Source organism: Bos indicus x Bos taurus, chromosome 9, assembly GCF_003369695.1.
Source record: "Bos indicus x Bos taurus breed Angus x Brahman F1 hybrid chromosome 9, Bos_hybrid_MaternalHap_v2.0, whole genome shotgun sequence".
In the NCBI taxonomy this organism is placed as follows: domain Eukaryota; kingdom Metazoa; phylum Chordata; class Mammalia; order Artiodactyla; family Bovidae; genus Bos; species Bos indicus x Bos taurus.
The window spans coordinates 32,155,989-32,175,045 of NC_040084.1; the positions used below are offsets into that span (position 1 = coordinate 32,155,989).

Here is a 19,057-nt window from a genome sequence, read left to right on the forward strand (position 1 = left end):
CGTGTCCATCGCAAACTCCCTAACTATCCCTCCCTCTGGTAACCATAAATTTGTTCTCTAAGAAGCATAGCATTTCTTTGAAATCTCATGTTTTAGCTTTGAAATTTTTAATTTGTATTTTACTCATATCTTCAGTATTAATATAAAAACAGTGACTTTTCCAGAAATATTCAGGTCAATATCATGTTTCAGAAGATGGCATAGGTCCACACATTTTCAATATCTTAGTTTGAGGACCGTGAATCAAAACATGCAATGGAAAGCATTTGTATTAAAAAAAGCTTTCTCAGAACTGGGCTCCATTGTCTTTCCAATATGACTACTTGCTCTCTGGGCGCTTGCCACACCAAACTTTTTATAGTTTGTCTGATAGACCAGGTTCTTTCTGCTTTTGCATATGTTAGCCTGTGTTACTGTGACAATTCCTTTGTGATCCTATCCCCAGTTTCCTTCTCCTAGGAAATCTGGGTTCTTGACATCCCCCCTACTCTCATTATAACCCGTGTTCATCTCTGATACCCCACTTAACTCCTTGACATGATGTTTTTCTGTCTAGCCTGTGCAGTTATAAAAACAAGGTTATATTTTATTCTCCCCTAGTATAGTACCTGGCATTCGGTATGTGTGGCTTTTATGAAATAATCTCAAATTCAGATTAAAATGATGACTTCCAAATCACCAGGAACATTTACCAGATAGTGCTTAACATCATTGAGGGATATTGTGGAAGAAGTCTTACCTGGGTGGGAAGTTCCCTCCTAAATATATGTTATATTCTACTAGTGAGTGAGAAGAGTTTTAAAAATTTCCTTTCTGTTAGCACTTTGCTTGCAAACTGAAAGCTTATACAGAAATACCTTGATTCATTTGAGCAGCTGAAAATTTTCTTATCCTCATCAAAGCTAGATAAACCTCTAAATTGATACTTTATGATAGTCTGTAGTAGTCTAAGAGGTATACACAATTCTATGATATTTTAATGGAAATATATATGTCCTAATTTTAAAAAATAATACTTTGTAAATACTTTGTAATTTTTGTAAATTTTATCTAAAATACTAATATTTTTAGAATACACTAAATCCCTTTTTTCCCTTGGATTCCAGCTTCCTTACGCTCTGAACTAAACCAGCAACATGCAGCTGCAATTGATTTGTTAAGGCATAATCATCATCAAGAATTGGCAGCTGCTAAAATGGAATTAGAGCGAAGCATAGACATCAGCAGAAGACAGGTAAAAGAGCATTGGGTTCTGTGATGATTTCTTAAATGTGAACAGATTTGAAAATGTTCACAATTTTATGAAAATTATTTTGTAATGACTAATATTTCACTAGTAATTATTTACTGTCTATATTAAAGAGTTATTTTTAAATAGAAATAGGTAATTTGACTTTAGTATAATGGTCAGTTTATGACCTTTCAATTGAATATTTTGAATTTTATTTGCATTTTGAGTGAAGCAATGAAGTGTGAATAATACAAAGAGTAAAAACAGAATACTATAAAACAGCAGTGTCCAGTGGAACTTGCCATGATGAGGGACCTGTTGTTTTAATATATCTGTCCTAAGGTAGTCACTAGCCAGACATGTCTAGTGTAACCAAGGACCTGATTTTTTAATTAGTTTTTATTAATTTATTTAATTGATTTCAGTTAATTTAAACTTGACTATAAATAGCCATATCAAATAGCACAGCCATAGAAGTAGCAGGTCCTCAGGAAGAATAAAGATAATTTGTATTTCCATATCACTAGCACAGCTACTGTTCACACTTTACATTTTTCTCATAAGTACTGTCTTTAATTAGATAGTTTGTATACTGAATATATGGATGAAATGGATTTCTAGGCAAAGTACAATGAAGGCCATTCTTTATCAGTTTATTACTAATGGCTTTCACTTTGTTCTTCAAATATGTTAAATGATCAGCTCAAATTTTCCTTCATTACTAGAAAGCTTTAAATGAACTACCTTATAACCATGGAGGTAAGTTCTTTTCTCTTCAGCTAGACTGCTGCTGGAATTGACAATGTCTAGGTCTGCAGAATTTGCCAAAAGCAGTGACTTCTAGGAAGATGGAAGGGAGCTTATCTGTCAGACAAAATAACTGCTTGACCAGCATGAAGCAAATGAAGTCTTCTAAGCAACAGGATGTATGTGTTTGGGGATGGCCTTCATTAGAGGCTGGTCCTTTTTAAATGAAAGGACAATGGTACCAGCATTTTACATCAAGACCACATAACTTTCTGAGTACATGAGAGCCCTGTGTTCTAATCTCAGCTATGCCACTGATTATAAGTCATTCTTGGACAAATCCTCTCTTTGGTATTCTTTTCTTAATCAGTAAAATGAGGGAGATGTGTTTATATGGTCTTTCGAGTCCCCTGTGGCCCTGAAATTACTGAAACTGAATCTATATAAACACTTCCTTATATATATGAGAATAGAGGTTTCCTGGTTTCAGCAGTTTGCTTTTGAAGCAATGTCAGATTTATTACATTTGACATTCCAGTATGTCATTTTCTTCCCCTTAAACAGAGAAAGTGAATAGGTAGAAAACTTTTCAGAACTATTTATTTTCCAGAGTAAGGAGCACATGTGCAGAATAACAGATCTACAGGATGAAGTAAGACACAGAGAGCATCACATCTCAGACTTGGATAAGGAGGTGCAGCACCTTCATGAAAATATAAATGCCCTGACCAAAGAATTGGAATTTAAGGGAAAAGAAATTCTCAGAATACGAAGTGAATCCAACCAACAGATGAGGTATGCCATTAATTACTGCAGAAGGAATTTTCAGTGTTACCTGAAAGACTATTGCAATGGTATTTAACAATACATGCCTATTTTCATGACTAGATAGCCTTCCAGTAAGATACTGAAGACCAGTTTTTACTTTGTTGACTATGTTATCATTTGACTGTAAAAGAAATGTTTATATTCTGAATGATGTATATACATTTACTAACTTTTCAAATTATATATAAGTAAAATCTTTTAAAAATGTTATTTAAAAAAGCATTAAAGGAGACAACTTTAACAAGCTAGAAGATGAGAGCAAAGTAAGTACTTTAGACTGTTTCCAATGATTTTGTAATTTTCTATATATTATACCTAAAAACCATTTCAAATCTGGTAGAATATAGAAAGTTTTGAAAGCTTGACTTCAGAATAACATTCTCTTAACTAAAAATAAATTAAACAGGTTGCATGAACAAGATTTAAACAAGAGACTTGAAAAAGAGCTGGATGTCATGACAGCAGACCACCTCAGAGAGAAAAATATCATGCGGGCAGATTTTAATAAGACTAACGAGCTACTCAAGGAAGTAAATGCAGCTTTACGAGTGTCGTAAGTCACCTTATGTTAAAGAAAATTCACATGTGGAGAATAAATAAATTGAGAAGCACTGTGTCTCACCTCAGGTTAGCTAGCCTTGAATCGAATTAAGTGATATTTTAAAAAGAAAACTTAATGCCATATTACAGATGGTAATTGCAATATAATATATTATTTAATTAGAAGAAGGCAGTTGAATGAATATGTTTAATCAGCTGCTGCTGCTACAATTGTACTAGGACAATATTTGTCCAAAGTGTCCCTCAGGGATCATGACCTATCACAGCATGGTGAAAACTCAAAAGATATCCATATTGTGACCAGTGGGATTATTATGATCCTATATATATTAATAATACATATTTTGCCAAAATACCAAAATATCTTAAAGAAACAAATACGCCTCTTAATGGTAGTAATTCCTTGTAAGAACTAGATTAGGAGATATTGGGAATGGAGAAGAGCAAAAACTTCCTTCTTATTTTGTATTACTCTATTTACACATTGTTTGAATTCCTACAACAAGCATTTGATTGATTTATGATTTTAGAAATCAATAAAGGTAAAATATCACAAACTTATGCTTATACATAGTGGCTCCTATATAGTTAAAACCCAAAGTTCTAATTACTGGTTTATGTTTTTGTTGTGTATTTTTTTTTAACTTACTTGCCCCTCTCTTTTTTATATTGATTTATAAACTTCTATAGCCAATGCACCTGGCATTCACTCCATCTCTGTGGCCTAAACTGTGGTCCAATTTAAGTTATCTCAGAAATAATTTACTCTGAGCTGCATCATATGGTTTATTCACCTTCAATCTCTCTTTTTCCAATCAATTAAAAAGTCTTCATTAAAAAATGTAAGTATTTCCACAGAGTTTGATAAAGTCAAAATAGTGACTTAATTCCATTACCCTCAAAGTCAAACTTTTGGCTCGGCTGTGCCTTCTCTGCCTCTTTGCACAGCCATCCGTGTTCCCTGTCTGCTACTTGGCTGTCAGCCACACCGACACATGAGTTTCCTTCTGAGAGTCTCCTGTGTTGTCCTCTACAGTCTAGAATAACCTTCTGTGTCATTCCTATTACCTTCTTCCAGTCATCTCTCATTTCCTGCATTTAACCAGCCAAGTCTCATAGTAAATATTGTTACATATGTACCATATATGCCCACTTTATTACAGCTGAAATAGAAAACAGCCCCCCCCACACCTGACCCCCTACCCCGGTCATTGGCATTTACTTCAGTGGCCTCTGAGGGGAGGTGCTCTTTCTGATGGACCTACACAGAATTTTCCCATCAGTTGGCACTCAGGGAATATTTTACAAGTAAAAATTTTGAGGATTCCCTATAATATTTACTAATTCATAAAGTTACCATTGAAATGGTAGAGACTCTTGAGATAATTTCCTCAGTCATAGTGGTTTTTGGTGTTTGTGGTTACTGGAGGTACTTTTTAAATCCTTTTGAGCTGCAGTTAGGAGCTCAGATACCTGCTGTGTAGAAGAGCTCATATCCTCACACATTTTGCAGAAATGAATTACAATAAACCCCAGGGCTGGGCTTTCCCTTCCTCTGACCTCTGTGTTATTTATCAGGCAGAGGCTGCAAAATCTCCCACTTCATACTCTGAAAAACCATGCTCACAGTAATAATAACCTCTGTCTGTCCGTGTGTCCTGTCTCCTTAGGAATGTTAATTTACAAAGAGTAAAGGTTATATCATTTTTACTTCTTTCTGTTTTTTATGGTTTTGAACATTATAAATTTTCAGTAGATAGTAAATAGTTTACTATTCAGTTTTAATCAAAGAATTGGTATTATCATAAGTCAAGTATTTTATCTGATTTTCTAGATCTACCATTTTTTTCTGCTTCAACTAGAAGCATTTTCTATGCTAAACCAACCATATTTCTTTTTTCACCTGCTATCATCATGAAATTAGCCTCTAGTTTTAGGTATCTACTCACTTAGTTAAAAACAAACACACATACAAATGTATTTAGACCAGCAACGTCTAACAGATTTTTCTGTAACAGCAAAAATGTCCAGTATAGTAACTGCTAGCCACAAAGACTGTTGAGCACTTCAGACAGTGGCTGGTGAAACCAAGGAACTGAATTTTTAACTTCATTTAATTTTAACTAATATAAATGTTAATAGCCACATATGGGCTAGTGGCTTCCATATTGAAAAGAAGAATTTTAGACAGTTGGATATTTCTGACCCGTATCCTCAAATGCAGCCTGCTAGGATCTGTTGAATGGATTTAGACATAGGTGAAATGCAGGGAGGGTCCATCTTGGTTTAAGGAACTGGGAAGAACAACTTTTGGACTATTTTCAGCCTGTTTCAAAGAACTAAGGGCACCCTATTAAAGTTCCTAGTCAACTGCACACTGACTTTGAAGCTTCAAAATCAGGAACCTCGTGTGGGTCCTCGGCAGTGGGTGTGTTGGAGGGACCAGCGGAACGTGGGTCTACCTGCAAGGTTGAAATCAGGAGCTGAGGGGCCTCTGAAGCAACTGGACATTTCTTGTTTCTGTTCCTGTCCCAAGCCCTTGTTTGGACTCCAGGGAAATGAAATGGGGACAGAAATCTAAAGGAGAGAACCTAGAGAACATTGTAGAAATAGTGATAAGACTTCTGTATCTGTTACAGAATGATTACCAGCAATCTTCTCTAGTGCTGGGTGTTAAAGCCTACTTAGGTTTTTAGATATTCTATAGAAATCATTTTATTTTTTTTGAATGGTATAGTATCTTAGTAAAAACATTGTATCTAAGAAATAGGTCATGGTTTTTGTTTTAGAAACAAATGAGAGAATGGGCTGTTTTTTAAAGAATTGTGTTTGAGCTAAATGTAAATATACACAGAACTTGGAGTCATGGCAGACTATATTACGCAAAAAAAAAAAAGGTGATTTGCCTCAGAGATGATTATTGTTTAGGTTATTTTACCTTATTTTGCCTTAACTTCTCACTGTACTGGGCTTCCCTTGTGGCTCAGCTGGTAAAGAATCTGCCTGCAATGCAGGAGACCTGGCTTTGATCCCTGGGTTGGGAAGATCCCCTGGAGAAGGGAAAGGCTACCCACTCCAGTATTCTGGCCTGGAGAATTTCATGGACTGTATAGTCCATGGGGTTGCAAAGAGTCGGACACTACTGAGTGACTTCCACTTTCTCACTGTACTGAGGGCTTCCCAGGTGGCGCTAGTTGTAACGAACCCACCTGCCAGTGCGGGAGACAGACACAGGTCCTATCCGTGGGTTGGGAAAATCCCTTGGAGAAGGGCATGGCAAAGCTTTCCAGTATTCTTGCCTGAAAAATCCCATGGACAGAGGAGCCGGGTGGGCTACAGTCCATGGGGTCACAAAGAGTTGGACACAACTGAAGCAACTTAGCACTGTAGCACTGTACTGAAGCCAAAAGATAATGTCCTCTTGGGGGAAACACTGAGTTTCTGTTCAGTTCAGTCGCTCAGTTGTGTCCCACTCTTGTGACCTCATGGACTGCAGCACACCAGGCCTCTCTGTCCATCACCAACTCCCGGAGTTTACTCAAACTCATGTCCATTGAGTCGGTCATGCCATCCAACCATCTCATCCTCTTTCGTCCCCTTCTCCTCCTGCCTTCAGTCTTCCCCAGCATCAGGGTCTTTTCCAGTGAGTCAGTTCTTCCCATCAGGTAGCCAAAGTATTGGAGTCTCAGCTTCAGCATTAGTTATTCCAATGAATATTCAGGACTGATATCCTTTAGGATGAACTGGTTGGATCTCCTTGTAGTCCAAGGGACTCTCAAGAGTCTTCTCCAACACCACAGTTCAAAAGCATCAATTCTTCGGCGCTCAGCCTTCTTCACAGTCCAACTCTCACATCCATACATGACAACTGGAAAAACCATAGCCTTGACTAGACGGATCTTTTTTGGCAAAGTAATGTCTCTGCTTTTGAATATGCTGTCTAGGTTGGTCATAACTTTGCTTCCAAGGAGTAAGCGTCTTTTAATTTCATGGCTGCAGGCACCATCTGCAGTGATTTTGGAGCCCAGAAAATAGTCTGTCACTGTTTCTGTACTTGGACTTTAAGTAGGTTTGTGCTGTGTGTGTTTTTTTTTTTTTTTTCAATGTGCTGTGTTTTTATGCTCAGTTGCTCAGTTGCGTCTGACTCTTTGTGACCCCTTGGACTGTAGCCTGCTAGGCTCTTCTGTCCATGGGATTCTCCAGGCAAAAATACTGGAGTGGGTTGCCATTTCGTCTTCCAGGGATCTTCCCGACCCAGGGATCGAACCTGTTTCTTGCTTCTCCTGCATGGACAGACGGATTCTTTACCACTGTGTCAATAATCCCTAATTAAAAAGAAGTTCTCCACCGCATTAGAATTACTTACTCTTTAAAAGTTGTTTGAGTTTTTAATATAGTACCCTAGTAGTTCATTGTTGTTTGATTTTTAAATTGCCGTAAAGTTATTTTCATAATCTTTGTGAGGTCAGGATGTGTGTAGGTGGTTCTATTGTCACAAGGTTGAGTCTGTGCCTATAATTTATGTGAAAAGAAAAGTTTAATGTTATACTGCTTGAATTACTTTATTTCCTTTCCTTAAGGCTATAGGAGAAAGGTGGTATATTAGAGTTCTTTCATCTTATACGATTAAAATTCTAAAATAGATATGTGACTATTGTTGTTTGGCTCAAAAAAATTTTTTTTTGGTCAGTTATTTTAAAAACGTAGAAGGACTATCAACTTGGAAAATTCTTATGCAGCTTTTTAAGCATTCATAGTTTTGGTTAGTGTTGTCCAGGAACCACAGACACTGACCTATATACTTTCAGAGTGAAAAAAAAAGGGGTGGGGTGGGGCATGTATGCCTGGTAACCCTAATTAATAATTTTATATGCTCTACTTCTGTCTGTTCACTCTTTGTGTTACTTCTAATGGGAATCTGTATTCCCATTAGAGTAAAAGGCTGTATGTACTTGCATGGTTCCCTCAAGGCAGTGTTTGCCAGGCTTTAATCTTTCCTATAAAGTCTTTGGGAAATTGGTAATTTCTGTCCACCTATGATACTATTTTCTTAATATTTTTAATTGACTCATTTTAATCAGCTTTTCCTGTTAAATGTTTTAACTCTGCAGTTAAACCATTATTACTACTGAAAAACATTTTTCATTATTCTAAATAGAAGCAAAGCTATAATTATATAGTTTCTTGAAAATACAACAATGTTATTAGATCCTGGCTAGCACTGATGCCCAGGAGAAGGCAATGGCACCCGACTCCAGTACTCTTGCCTGAAAAATCCCATGGACGGAGGAGCCTGGTGGGCTGCAGTCCATGGGGTCACTAAGAGTCGGACATGACTGAGCAACTTCCTTTCACTTTTCACTTTCATGCATTGGAGAAGGAAATGGCAACCCACTCCAGTGTTCTTGCCTGGAGAATCCCAGGGATGGGGGAGCCTGGTGGGCTGCCGTCTATGGGGTCGTACAGAGTCAGACACGACTGAAGCAACTTAGCAGCAGCAGCAGCACTGACGCCCAAGGCCTGCTTGAGAGTTGTGGAACAGTGTAATAAGCATATATGTTATGAAGACCATTCAAGATACACAGAACCAAACAGACTTTTCTCTTCATAATCCAAATGATTAAAGGAGAACAAACTAAAAACCATCTCCTGTATTACTAGTTGTTCACACCTAGTCTTTGGTAAGCAGCTGGCTTAGAGAACTATGTGGGGCAATTGAAGAAAGATTGATGGGTGTTGACTTGAGTGGATATCAGAAGAGTACCAAGTGTACTCCCCCCATCAGGAGTTTGAAAGACTGGTAATTCTTGAAATATGTTTGCAAATTAAATCTTCATCATATTACTTGTTCTCTCCTTTAATGCTTTCTCATTTGTGTTTATATGGATGTTTCTTCAATTTAATCATTTATTTTTTCCATTTAATATCCAGGTATCTTTTAAAAAAATCTTGGTGCTGTAAAGATATTTTGTGGAGAAGATTAACTGATAATTCTGTAGGTAAAGAATGTTAAAACAAAAACATACACTGGAATTTAAGTAGAGACCTTTATTATGCAGAAAGGTGGTTCAGGGATCTTAACTAACTGTTTTAGACTCACTTTACCTTGACTTCTCATTGTACTGGTACAAAAAGATCAACGTAATGGTTTAAAATAAGGCTTTAAATTAAGATTTTTGTTTTTTTAACGACCATTTATTACCAGGTATTTTTGTACAGTCTCAGGAAACAGCTCAAAAATCTTGTACCTTATTTTTAACTGATAAAGTGTTCCAGTGACCCCTTGTGGCTGCTGTGGTGTGAAACACAAATGCCCTTTTCCCTGTTTCTCAAGCTTCTCAAAACCACTGCCCGTAAAACATATAAACCTTTGCCAATACAGTGCCACGTCATGATAAAATGCAAGGTTACTGTATATGAGCTCATTGACTTGGCACAGCAGAAGACAATTGATGTTAGTGAAACGAGCCTCACACTGGACTGACAAAGTCCCAGCGGATCCTGAGACAGCTGCTCCCTCGCTCCACACTTCTCCCCCTCTTACTTCCCTACTTCCCAGAGTAGAACTTTAGCCACGGGCCTGGATAGGGAGCCAAAAATGTTATCTCCAAGTCTTTGGCTTGAGCTGAGTTAGTGGAGTTAAAGTACAAAAAATGCAGAGATTCTGGTACCCCTCTGGTATTGTGTGGGGGGAGGTAGTGGTGGGTGGGAATGGCTTATCAAATCCTAGAGAATAGATCATCTAGAAGTTTCTCAATATTGAGTAAATAAATTTTTCTGTGAATCTTCATTAACTGTAAGTTTTATTGAGCTTAAGTTTATTCTTTGTATTTTGAAAACAAGTTTTAAAAGTATTCTAGTTATTTGAATATTCTACAATTCAGAGTGCTTTTTTTTTTTCAGACTAAGCTAGCGGTTTCTATTTGCATCCTCTTCACTGAGCCCTGTCCTATCCTTAGACTCTGTAGGGTCTGTGGCACCTCTGCTCATAAAAGTGGCCTCTGTTCTAGAATCTTCAGTGACATTTAGTTCTGTTACCTTCTCACTTCCTCCAGGGCAGATGAACAGGCCCAGAAGGAAATATAATTCTTCTTATTATCCAGTGAACCATTTTTTTTTCCAGTTTATATGTACCAGCTGACACATGGAATTTGTAAGCTGCATTTCCCATAAACCAGGAAAGAATGAGGTCATTTGTGTGTGTGCTTTGTTCCCCTTTCCTCTGTATCTTTTGTCCTTTTTATGTATGTTACCAAACCTTCTATCATCACACAATATTGTATGTGTGGTAAATTCTCTCAGTAGTAAGCCTACATGTCCAGCATCGAGCCAGCATTGCTAGGTTAGTATATTATTTCTTCTATAGCACATACCCCACCTTACTCCCGTGTATACTTAAATAACTTAAAAACGAGTGAATTCTTCCAATAGTGATCTGCAAAGCCTCTAATAACACCATTTACCCTTAAAGAGCCTTAAATAATACTGCCTCCCCTTTTTTTAACTTTTTATTTGTATTGGGGTATAGCCAGTTAACAATGTTGTGACAGTTTCAGGAGAACAGCAAAGGGACTCAGCCACACTTATTCATGTATTCATTCTCCCCTAAACTCCCCTCCCCATCTAGGCTGTCACATAACATTGAGCAGAGTTCCAGGAAATAACACTAACTCTTGAGGTAGTCATGTCATGATGCTTACAAGTTTTAGCAAAAACGTTCAACTGTGTAAATTTTGTGTGTTCAGCTGGACTAATTTGAAAAATATAGGCATTACAAAATAATGTCTGCATCATATCAATGAACTAAAGGTTTTCTTGTTTTTAGACTAGAAGAGATGGAAGAAAAATATCTAATGAGAGAATCAAAACCAGAAGATATACAGATGATTGCAGAATTAAAAGCCATGCTTACAGAAAGAGACCAGGTCATAAAGAAGCTAATGGTAAATTGTTTCGGTTTTGCAAAGTGGGAGGTTATGGTGTAACTATGTTAATAATTAATAGGCTGTTGAATGGGAAAATATTTTTAAGTAATGCTAAACAAAAGTTGAAAAAGTACAAAATATGTATTATGATTGAACATTTGTTAAAATGTTTTACAAGGATAAATACAGTTTTAAAATTTAAACTTGGTATTAGTGTAAGGAGATTTTTTTCAGTAATTTTTTTTAAAAATGCTTTTTAATACATATTGAATGTTCAGTAATATGTCATTGCCAGTGTACAGTTAATAAACTGTTGAAGTGTGTGTGTGTGTGTGTGTACTATACATGTAGAATTAGAATTGGATGGGAAAGAACATTCAGCACATACATGCATTAGCCTGCAGTGTATACTTCCAATTAGTCATGTTAACTTCCTAAAGTGTATTCCACCAAAACCTGATCCAAAGACATACTTCATGGAAAAAGGATTCCATTGTCTTAGGGTTTCCCTAAGAAAAGCTACCAGCTCTCTGTTGAGAGTCTCAATGCACACTGAGGTGTTAGGGGCTCTGAGAAGTCCATCAGGGAAGAAAATACAGATTTAACAATAAATATACTGCCTTCATTAGAGTCATTATTCTTCAAGAATAAAAATACACAAATGTTTTAAAATTCATAAAACATTTCAGAATCTTATAAAATTATATGACCTGATCAGTAAGTAAAATACTGCTTTTTACTGCTACTGACAAATAAAATCATAGTAAAACTAGAAATGGAATGCTAACCATTGTATTTGCTAATTGATTTCTTCATAACAGCTTTGGATATTAGCGTGCAAAGAGAGTCTAAGAGCATTTATATTTGAAGTCCTTGTTCCTTAAAATGTTTCTTGAAGCATGTAGGAAAGCCATCCTATTTCCTGGCATTAGAAGTTCCTGCCAAAAGCAAGAGGTAGTTGACTAGGGGTTCATAGATGAAACCCAGAAGCAGGCATTGGAAAGACAGAGTATGAGATACTTCATCCTACTAAATACCCATTTTCCCAAGCTTTGTGAACATGAGCACATGCATCATAGCTTGCTCTAATAGCAGTAGATTCAGAAAAATTACCTTATATTCCCTCCATGAAATCAGCAAATGTATTACTATTTTTTAATCTTTGGTAGAAATCGCTATTGATTTTCCAGTTCTAGCCACAGGGTAGTGTAGAGTCTTTTCACTACTCCCTGATTCTATGAACTGTGAGGCACGTGGGCTAAGATTAACAATGCAAATTATAGTCAGTGGTAACTAGAAGGGGGCTGAATAATCTAGTTCTACTAGAGCATAGCCCTGCCTTTCACAACACAGTGATCCATTTACTTATGTGTTTACTTCCTACAGTCTGATTGTAGGAAGCACTTGGTGAAACCAAAGGCAAAGGGCTTATCTCTGTATGGACCATTCACTTTTTCTCTATTCTGTGGTTACCACTGCTGAAATATATTGATGTCTCAGAGAGCAGATTAGGACTCACAAATAATGATACACCATAGTGTCATCTTCCTAGACGGAAACAACTCAGCCATGCACACAGCTCCATGAATACAAGTTAAGCCTAATCAAAACACACATCAGCCCTCTGGAAAAGAGATGGGCCAAATAGAGAGTTTAGTTCTAGCCTTGGAGGGAAGAGGTATGAAAGGGTAGAGAGGAGTCCCAGAGCATAAGGTTTTAAAGATGTTGAGAACTTACCAACCAGCCAACTTTAAGACCCTGGCAATTAGGTCTAGAACTCTTTGAATAATGTATATAAATTTTCATTCAGGTTTTGTATTAAATTTTGAATGAAATGGCATTTATATAGTTAAGATTTAAATAGTCAATAGAAAATGTTTAAGAAATGTTTGTAATCCTTTTGCATAGGAGGATAATAAATTTTATCAGCTGGAATTAGTCAATCGAGAAACTAACTTCAACAAAGTGTTTAACTCAAGTCCTACGGTTGGTGTTATTAATCCACTGATGAAGGTATGTGCTATAAACATTGTAAAATAGGAATGTGGTTTTAAACGTGATTAAAATTTTTATAAAATATTTAGAGCAGCATAGGATAAAGCTTCCAAAAAGTGTTTCCTTAAATTTAATAATCTAGCACTAAATCTATGAATTCTTTGTGTACTAATTTTCAGAATTAGATGCTAATAACATTCATTTATTTGCTGAGAATTCATATTCCTTGAAACAATGTTTTATTAACATTGTAAAACCTTGGTTATACCATTTCATTTTTCATATCTTTTTTTTTTTAAAAAGCTAACTTCTGAGTCTTTTCAAGATAATTTCCATCATTTCCTTAGTGTTCACTATCCTCTGGGGAATCTTGAAAAGTACTCCAAGCAGTGTATCCCCAACAGCTCTCCCTGCCATCATAATGGGCCTTGGGTTGGACATGCATTTTGTTACCTACTCGTCTTCAGAGAATGGCCTTATTTCTCATGGCCTTCTCACCTTTTTTTGATAATTAAAATTGAAAATGACCTATTCTAACATTCTGTTGCTGTCTTAGGACAGATAGAAGAGCCTTATAGACAAATGAAATGGACAGGGCTAAGCCTTGTACCTCTTGGTGCCCCAGACTACTCTGGCTCCTGTTGTGGTGCTATAGGTATAATGGAGACTTAGTAAATATTTGTTCAGTAGCAAAAGGTCATATTTTCTTATAAGCTAGAGCAAATCACTCTAGTGAATAAAGCAAGTAATAAAAAATAGTTATGTATGTTGGCTTTATAGGGATTACATATCTTTTAGCATAAATCAGTAGTAGAAATAAAAATGCCAGTGCTAAAGCTGGTTTTTTTTTCCAATTCATATTTCATTAATTTTCACGTCATACCTAATTTCTCTTAGGCCTTTAGCCAGAAAAACTTCTGCTTTCCAAGCTCATAAAACTTCTGTTAAGAAGATGGGATCTATCCTTCCTTTACAAGTTAAACTGCTTCAAACTGTAAACTGTTTTCTAAAATGACTTAAATGATTTGTAAAATGGAATGGCATATAGAGCCTTTGCAAAAAAAATTATTGGTGAATGAATGAATATAGTTAGTTTCAGTTTTTAAATTCATTATTTAGGGTGACATAAGAGTTTGAATGAACTCCGGGAGTTGGTGGTGGACAGGGAGGCCTGGCATGCTGCAATTCATGGGGTCGCAAAGAGTCGGACACGACTGAGCGACTGAACTGAACTGAACTGAAGCTTTTAATTAAAAAGCTAGGTTATGAGACTTGTTAAAACAAGATTAGAAATATTTTCTTTTTACTTATTTTATTAGAATTACATTTTTAGTCACAAGATCATTATTGTAGAATGTTGTCAATGATACTTTTGATTTCTTAAAATAAAAACTTAAGTAGTTTTGATTATGCCTTCTTATGACTAGAAATGCCAAAGATACATCTTCATAAATTTTGACTCCTAATAGTGATTCAGTTTTCACAAATAATTCTGAAGAGGGTATCACCCTTTATTTTTGCAGTTATGCTAAAATAGGCTTCTTTCCTGGGACTTTATGATTCACAGAAAACGACATAGAGGACAATGTCTAGATAATGAGGTCATTATACATAAGGAAAAGGACCATCTTGTCTATTGTCTTTCTTTAAAATTCTGGAGTCATCTTACAAAAAAATTATTTCATACATTTAATTAGCACGCTTGTAGTCAGTAAAAGATGGGAATATTCAAAATATCATACATATTAATTTTTACTCCACATAGCAAGATGATGTTCATTGATTCTACAAATGAATAGAGCTTAAAGCTAATGATTTGAAAGCCAATAGATATTAACAATCCGCAGTTGTATTGCTGTTTTCATCTGTCAATTTTAAAGACCAGTTAAAAGATTACATTGATCACTTTTGTTTTATAACTTTTAAATGTCTTAAAAGATTGTGAGCTAATTATGACACTACTAATGAATTGGTAAATGAGACTTAAGTATACAGATTTCATTTTCCCTCTTCAGAGAGATGGTATAGTGAATTTAAAACCAAATTATTTCTCTAGGTCAGCTCTAAGTCCTAGGTAGAAATGTGAGATTTGTTTCAAACTAACTTTGCCAAGCATTTTCTCATTCCTTTTATTTTCCAGGCAAGGACTGCCTCCCTTTGACAGATGGCTAAAGTTCACGGACCTCTCTTTTAAAATTATGTTAACTTTTCATCTTTTCCTCATTTTAGCTTAAACCCATGCAACCTCATGAGATCCATGAGATGTACGCTTTCCCTCTTTCCCTCCCGATAGTCTTTACCCCTTGGCCTTCTCTCCACCCACCCTCCTCCCCATGAACCATTCCTAAACATTTTTTCCTCATTCTTTCTATCCAAGCAGTATGTCTGTCTGTGAGGGTTCCATGTAGATAAAGAACACCTCCAAAGATCCCCAGACCACATTTTGGGTAACACTGGTTCATTTTAACATCCAGCTTCCAAAATTTTCCCATGCCAAATTTATTTCTTCTACTCTTCCTGTTTTCTCATTCGTCCTCATGCAGGCACTGTCCTCACATGTATTATTTTTAATGCAGCAAAAGAAGAAGAACGATAAGTCACCAACAAACAGGTTTGTGAGTGTTCCCAATCTAAGTGCTCTGGAATCTGGTGGAGTGGGCAATGGACATCCTAACCGCCTGGATCCCATTCCTAACTCTCCCGTCCATGATATTGAGTTCAACAGCAGCAAGCCACTTCCTCAGCCTGTGCCACCCAAAGAGCCCAAGACATTTCTGAGGTGAGCCCTGTCTCACCAGTGCAGTTTTTTCTTTTTTAACTTGAGAAATTTACTTCTTACATTGCAGAAATCTACTACTTTAAGAACAGCCTAGCAAAAGAAATTTTACTGTGAAATATCTTCAAAATATATTTATCACCTCTCTAGAGAACTCCTTTTTGACTGTTAAAAAGATTTTTTCTATTTTGTTGTCGGTCAATTTTCTAAATGCTTAAAGAGGTGCTAATGTAATTATACGCTTAGAATTTTAATATGTAAGAATTATCACCAATTTTTCATTAACAACCCATCCTTATTACAGAAATTCAAAATATTTTTTAGTAAGTGGCTTTTGTTTCTTATCTGTTTATTTTCCCTTTGCTTATTTATAAACATATATGCTTCTTGCCAAAATAAAAAAATATATAAGCTCTGGGAACTTAATGATAAAAGTAGGAAATTTAGAAGAAAAGTTTTGTAATTAACATTCCAATTTTATCTCAGAGTTCTCAAGTAAAGGTATTAACACGTAAAATTAGAATGAAATTATTTGTTTACTCATGAAATAATTAAAGTCAGAAAGTACTGTTATTTTATGCTTACTGATTTTGTGCTGTTTTAAAATTTTTTGACTTGTTCTTATTAAATCTCCGTGTCACTAGTAATAATCTTACAGGTAAACTACTTTTTTTTCTAAACTGATTAATGACTAGTTAATGATATTATTTCAAATAGAAAAGAAGATAGCAAGAATGAAAAGTAGTCAAATACACGTTTGAATGTGTCTCCTGCTAAATACTGTGTGTTGCTTATTTTCCCTCATGCATGGGTGCGTTCAGGTATCATTAAGATGCATGCGCATGGGCTCAAGGAACATGGCTACTGGAGTTTCCATTACACATTGTTGCGTGCCTTGTAATTGCCCCCAAAGACGGTAGGGATGCTTTTATTTTCTTAACTAGCCCAAAGAATCTTTAGTTAGAGTTAAGATAAGTATAAAGTATATAACTTCGAAGATGGAGGGGAAATTGGCTTTTTAATACATTCCTTTCCCCTAGAGTATCTGCTTGTGGAATTATGAAAGTTTAAATACACATACAGAAAAATATTATACCATGGTTTAGTCACTTAAATTAGTTATATTTAAGGACACATCTGTAAGAAATACTTGTGTCAGATTCTAAAAAAATTTTAATGAAAAGCAAAAAGGTGCTGAACGAGAAGAATGTTATCTTGTTCTTATATCCCGCAGTTCCTCCTGAACTTTTTTGTTCAAAGAGGGTCACATTACTTTTCTCAACTGTCTGATTTTTGGTTTTTGTGTTTTTTTTTTTTGTAATTGTTGTGTAACATGGCTTCTCCTTAACGGACTTCATCTGAGCTGCTTCTGCACTCTCCTGGAGGGGAGACCCCATCTAGTATAGAGGAAACAGCCAAGCTTTAAAACACATCTCCTGACATAGGGAACTAGTTGTGGTCGTCTGCCCTGATGTTTTATGTGCTTTTCCCTTCATTTTGCAAAACAGCTTAACGCTGGGTTACATGTCTCTCTCTTTATGAATCCAGTCCTCCTCAGAGTGAAGCTTCCCCGGTGGCTTCTCCAGATCCCCAGCGCCAGGAGTGGTTTGCCCGGTACTTCACGTTCTGAAAGAACTGCTTTGGCACAGTTCTGTGTGGACTGTTACTAAGAGCATGACCTTATACAGATCATTATGTGAACAGGCTCTCCTGTGTCACACACTGTGAGAAAGTATGTGTCTCTGCAGTTGAAAATGCCCTGTACTTCCTGTGATATTTATTGGACTCACTCTAAGGTACTATATTATGTGTGTAATTATAACAGTTATTTTTATTTGAGATGGAAGAATCTTTAATCTTTGTAATTACTGCATAATAAATTTTGTTAGAACAAACAATGTTTTTCTTTTTTCTAGTAAGTTTGTTGGTAATTTTTAAATACTTTTAAATTCCAGGTAAGACTTGCCAGAAAAAGTTTCGCTGAATAATAATCATAAAATATCAATTATTTTACTTCGATAATAGCAAAGTCGGGATAGAGAAATAAATGTTATAACCTATTCATTTGTTGCATTGCCATGTATAACTAAAGTGTGTTCTCTAAATTTAGAAGGCTAGAATGAAAACACTTGTGGGAATTATGGACTTCCAAGTATATAAAATACTGCCAACTTATGTTTTTGGAATTACTCTGATAGTTAAAGACCTAGACTTTGTAGTACAGCATCTGTGCTCAGTATTAAGAAGCCAGCTTGTCAGTTTTCTAAATAGGCAGTTTAGTATTGACACATGAACATGGACAAGTAACCACTATCACATGTTAATGACACCTTTTTAAAGTTTTCAGTACACCTTGGCAGGCTACTACATTGTATCCTGTGGCCTAAAAGAGTGCATCCATTTCTAAGGGTGCTAAATTTAGCTGATTCAGTAATGTAGATTTTAGAAGAGCCTGGGTGAACATTCATATAAACATCTATGAATAAATATAATAATGTTAAAGACCAACTTTTTAAATGACTACCACATGTCAGACACTGTGCTGAGAGGCCAGAAGAAAGATTATCATTTTATCTTCACAAAATCTTTAAGGAATAAACCATTGCATTTGAATATGCAGAGCTGGTAGTGTGTTGTTTAAGTTATCCTGAAAAAAAGCTTTTACCAAATGCTTTAATTTTTTTCTTCAACTAAGAGACTGAATTTTCCAACAAAAAATGGTTAATGCTTATTTTAGAAAATAGTTATAAGCTCATTTTCTTGCCCCTTGTTTATGCATATCTCATAATTTGGATATTTACTTATCAAGGATTTGATTATTAGAATTCCTACAGGTGACTTGGCTTCTCTGGTGGCTCAGACGGTAAAGCGTCTGTCTGCTAGATATGGACATACAAAGATGATGAACACCTGTCTGCAAGGAGCTAATCATACACTTGCTGAAATAATCTAAAACCAAACCTTTCTTTTTTTAATAGCAGTATCAGAAGAGAC

General features: G+C 35.9%; 1 protein-coding gene across 13 annotated transcripts in view; it reads left to right on the plus strand.

Moving 5' to 3' along the window:
* Nucleotides 1-17,961, plus strand: part of FAM184A (family with sequence similarity 184 member A) — a 123,993-nt gene extending 106,032 nt beyond the window's left edge. For 2 of the 13 annotated variants that reach the window (XM_027551104.1, XM_027551106.1), the window contains 7 exons: nt 1,107-1,234; nt 2,589-2,773; nt 3,213-3,359; nt 11,193-11,310; nt 13,201-13,305; nt 15,831-16,066; nt 17,612-17,961. In XM_027551104.1, coding sequence (XP_027406905.1) covers nt 1,107-1,234; nt 2,589-2,773; nt 3,213-3,359; nt 11,193-11,310; nt 13,201-13,305; nt 15,831-16,066; nt 17,612-17,693 — 1,001 coding nt within the window. In that variant the 3' untranslated portion in view covers nt 17,694-17,961. Of the gene's footprint in view, nt 1-1,106; nt 1,235-2,588; nt 2,774-3,212; nt 3,360-11,192; nt 11,311-13,200; nt 13,306-15,427 lie in introns of all 13 variants that reach the window. The other 11 variants (XM_027551105.1, XM_027551108.1, XM_027551109.1 and 8 more) reach the window with 9 other exon arrangements.
* The last annotated feature ends 1,096 nt before the right edge of the window (nt 17,962-19,057 follow it).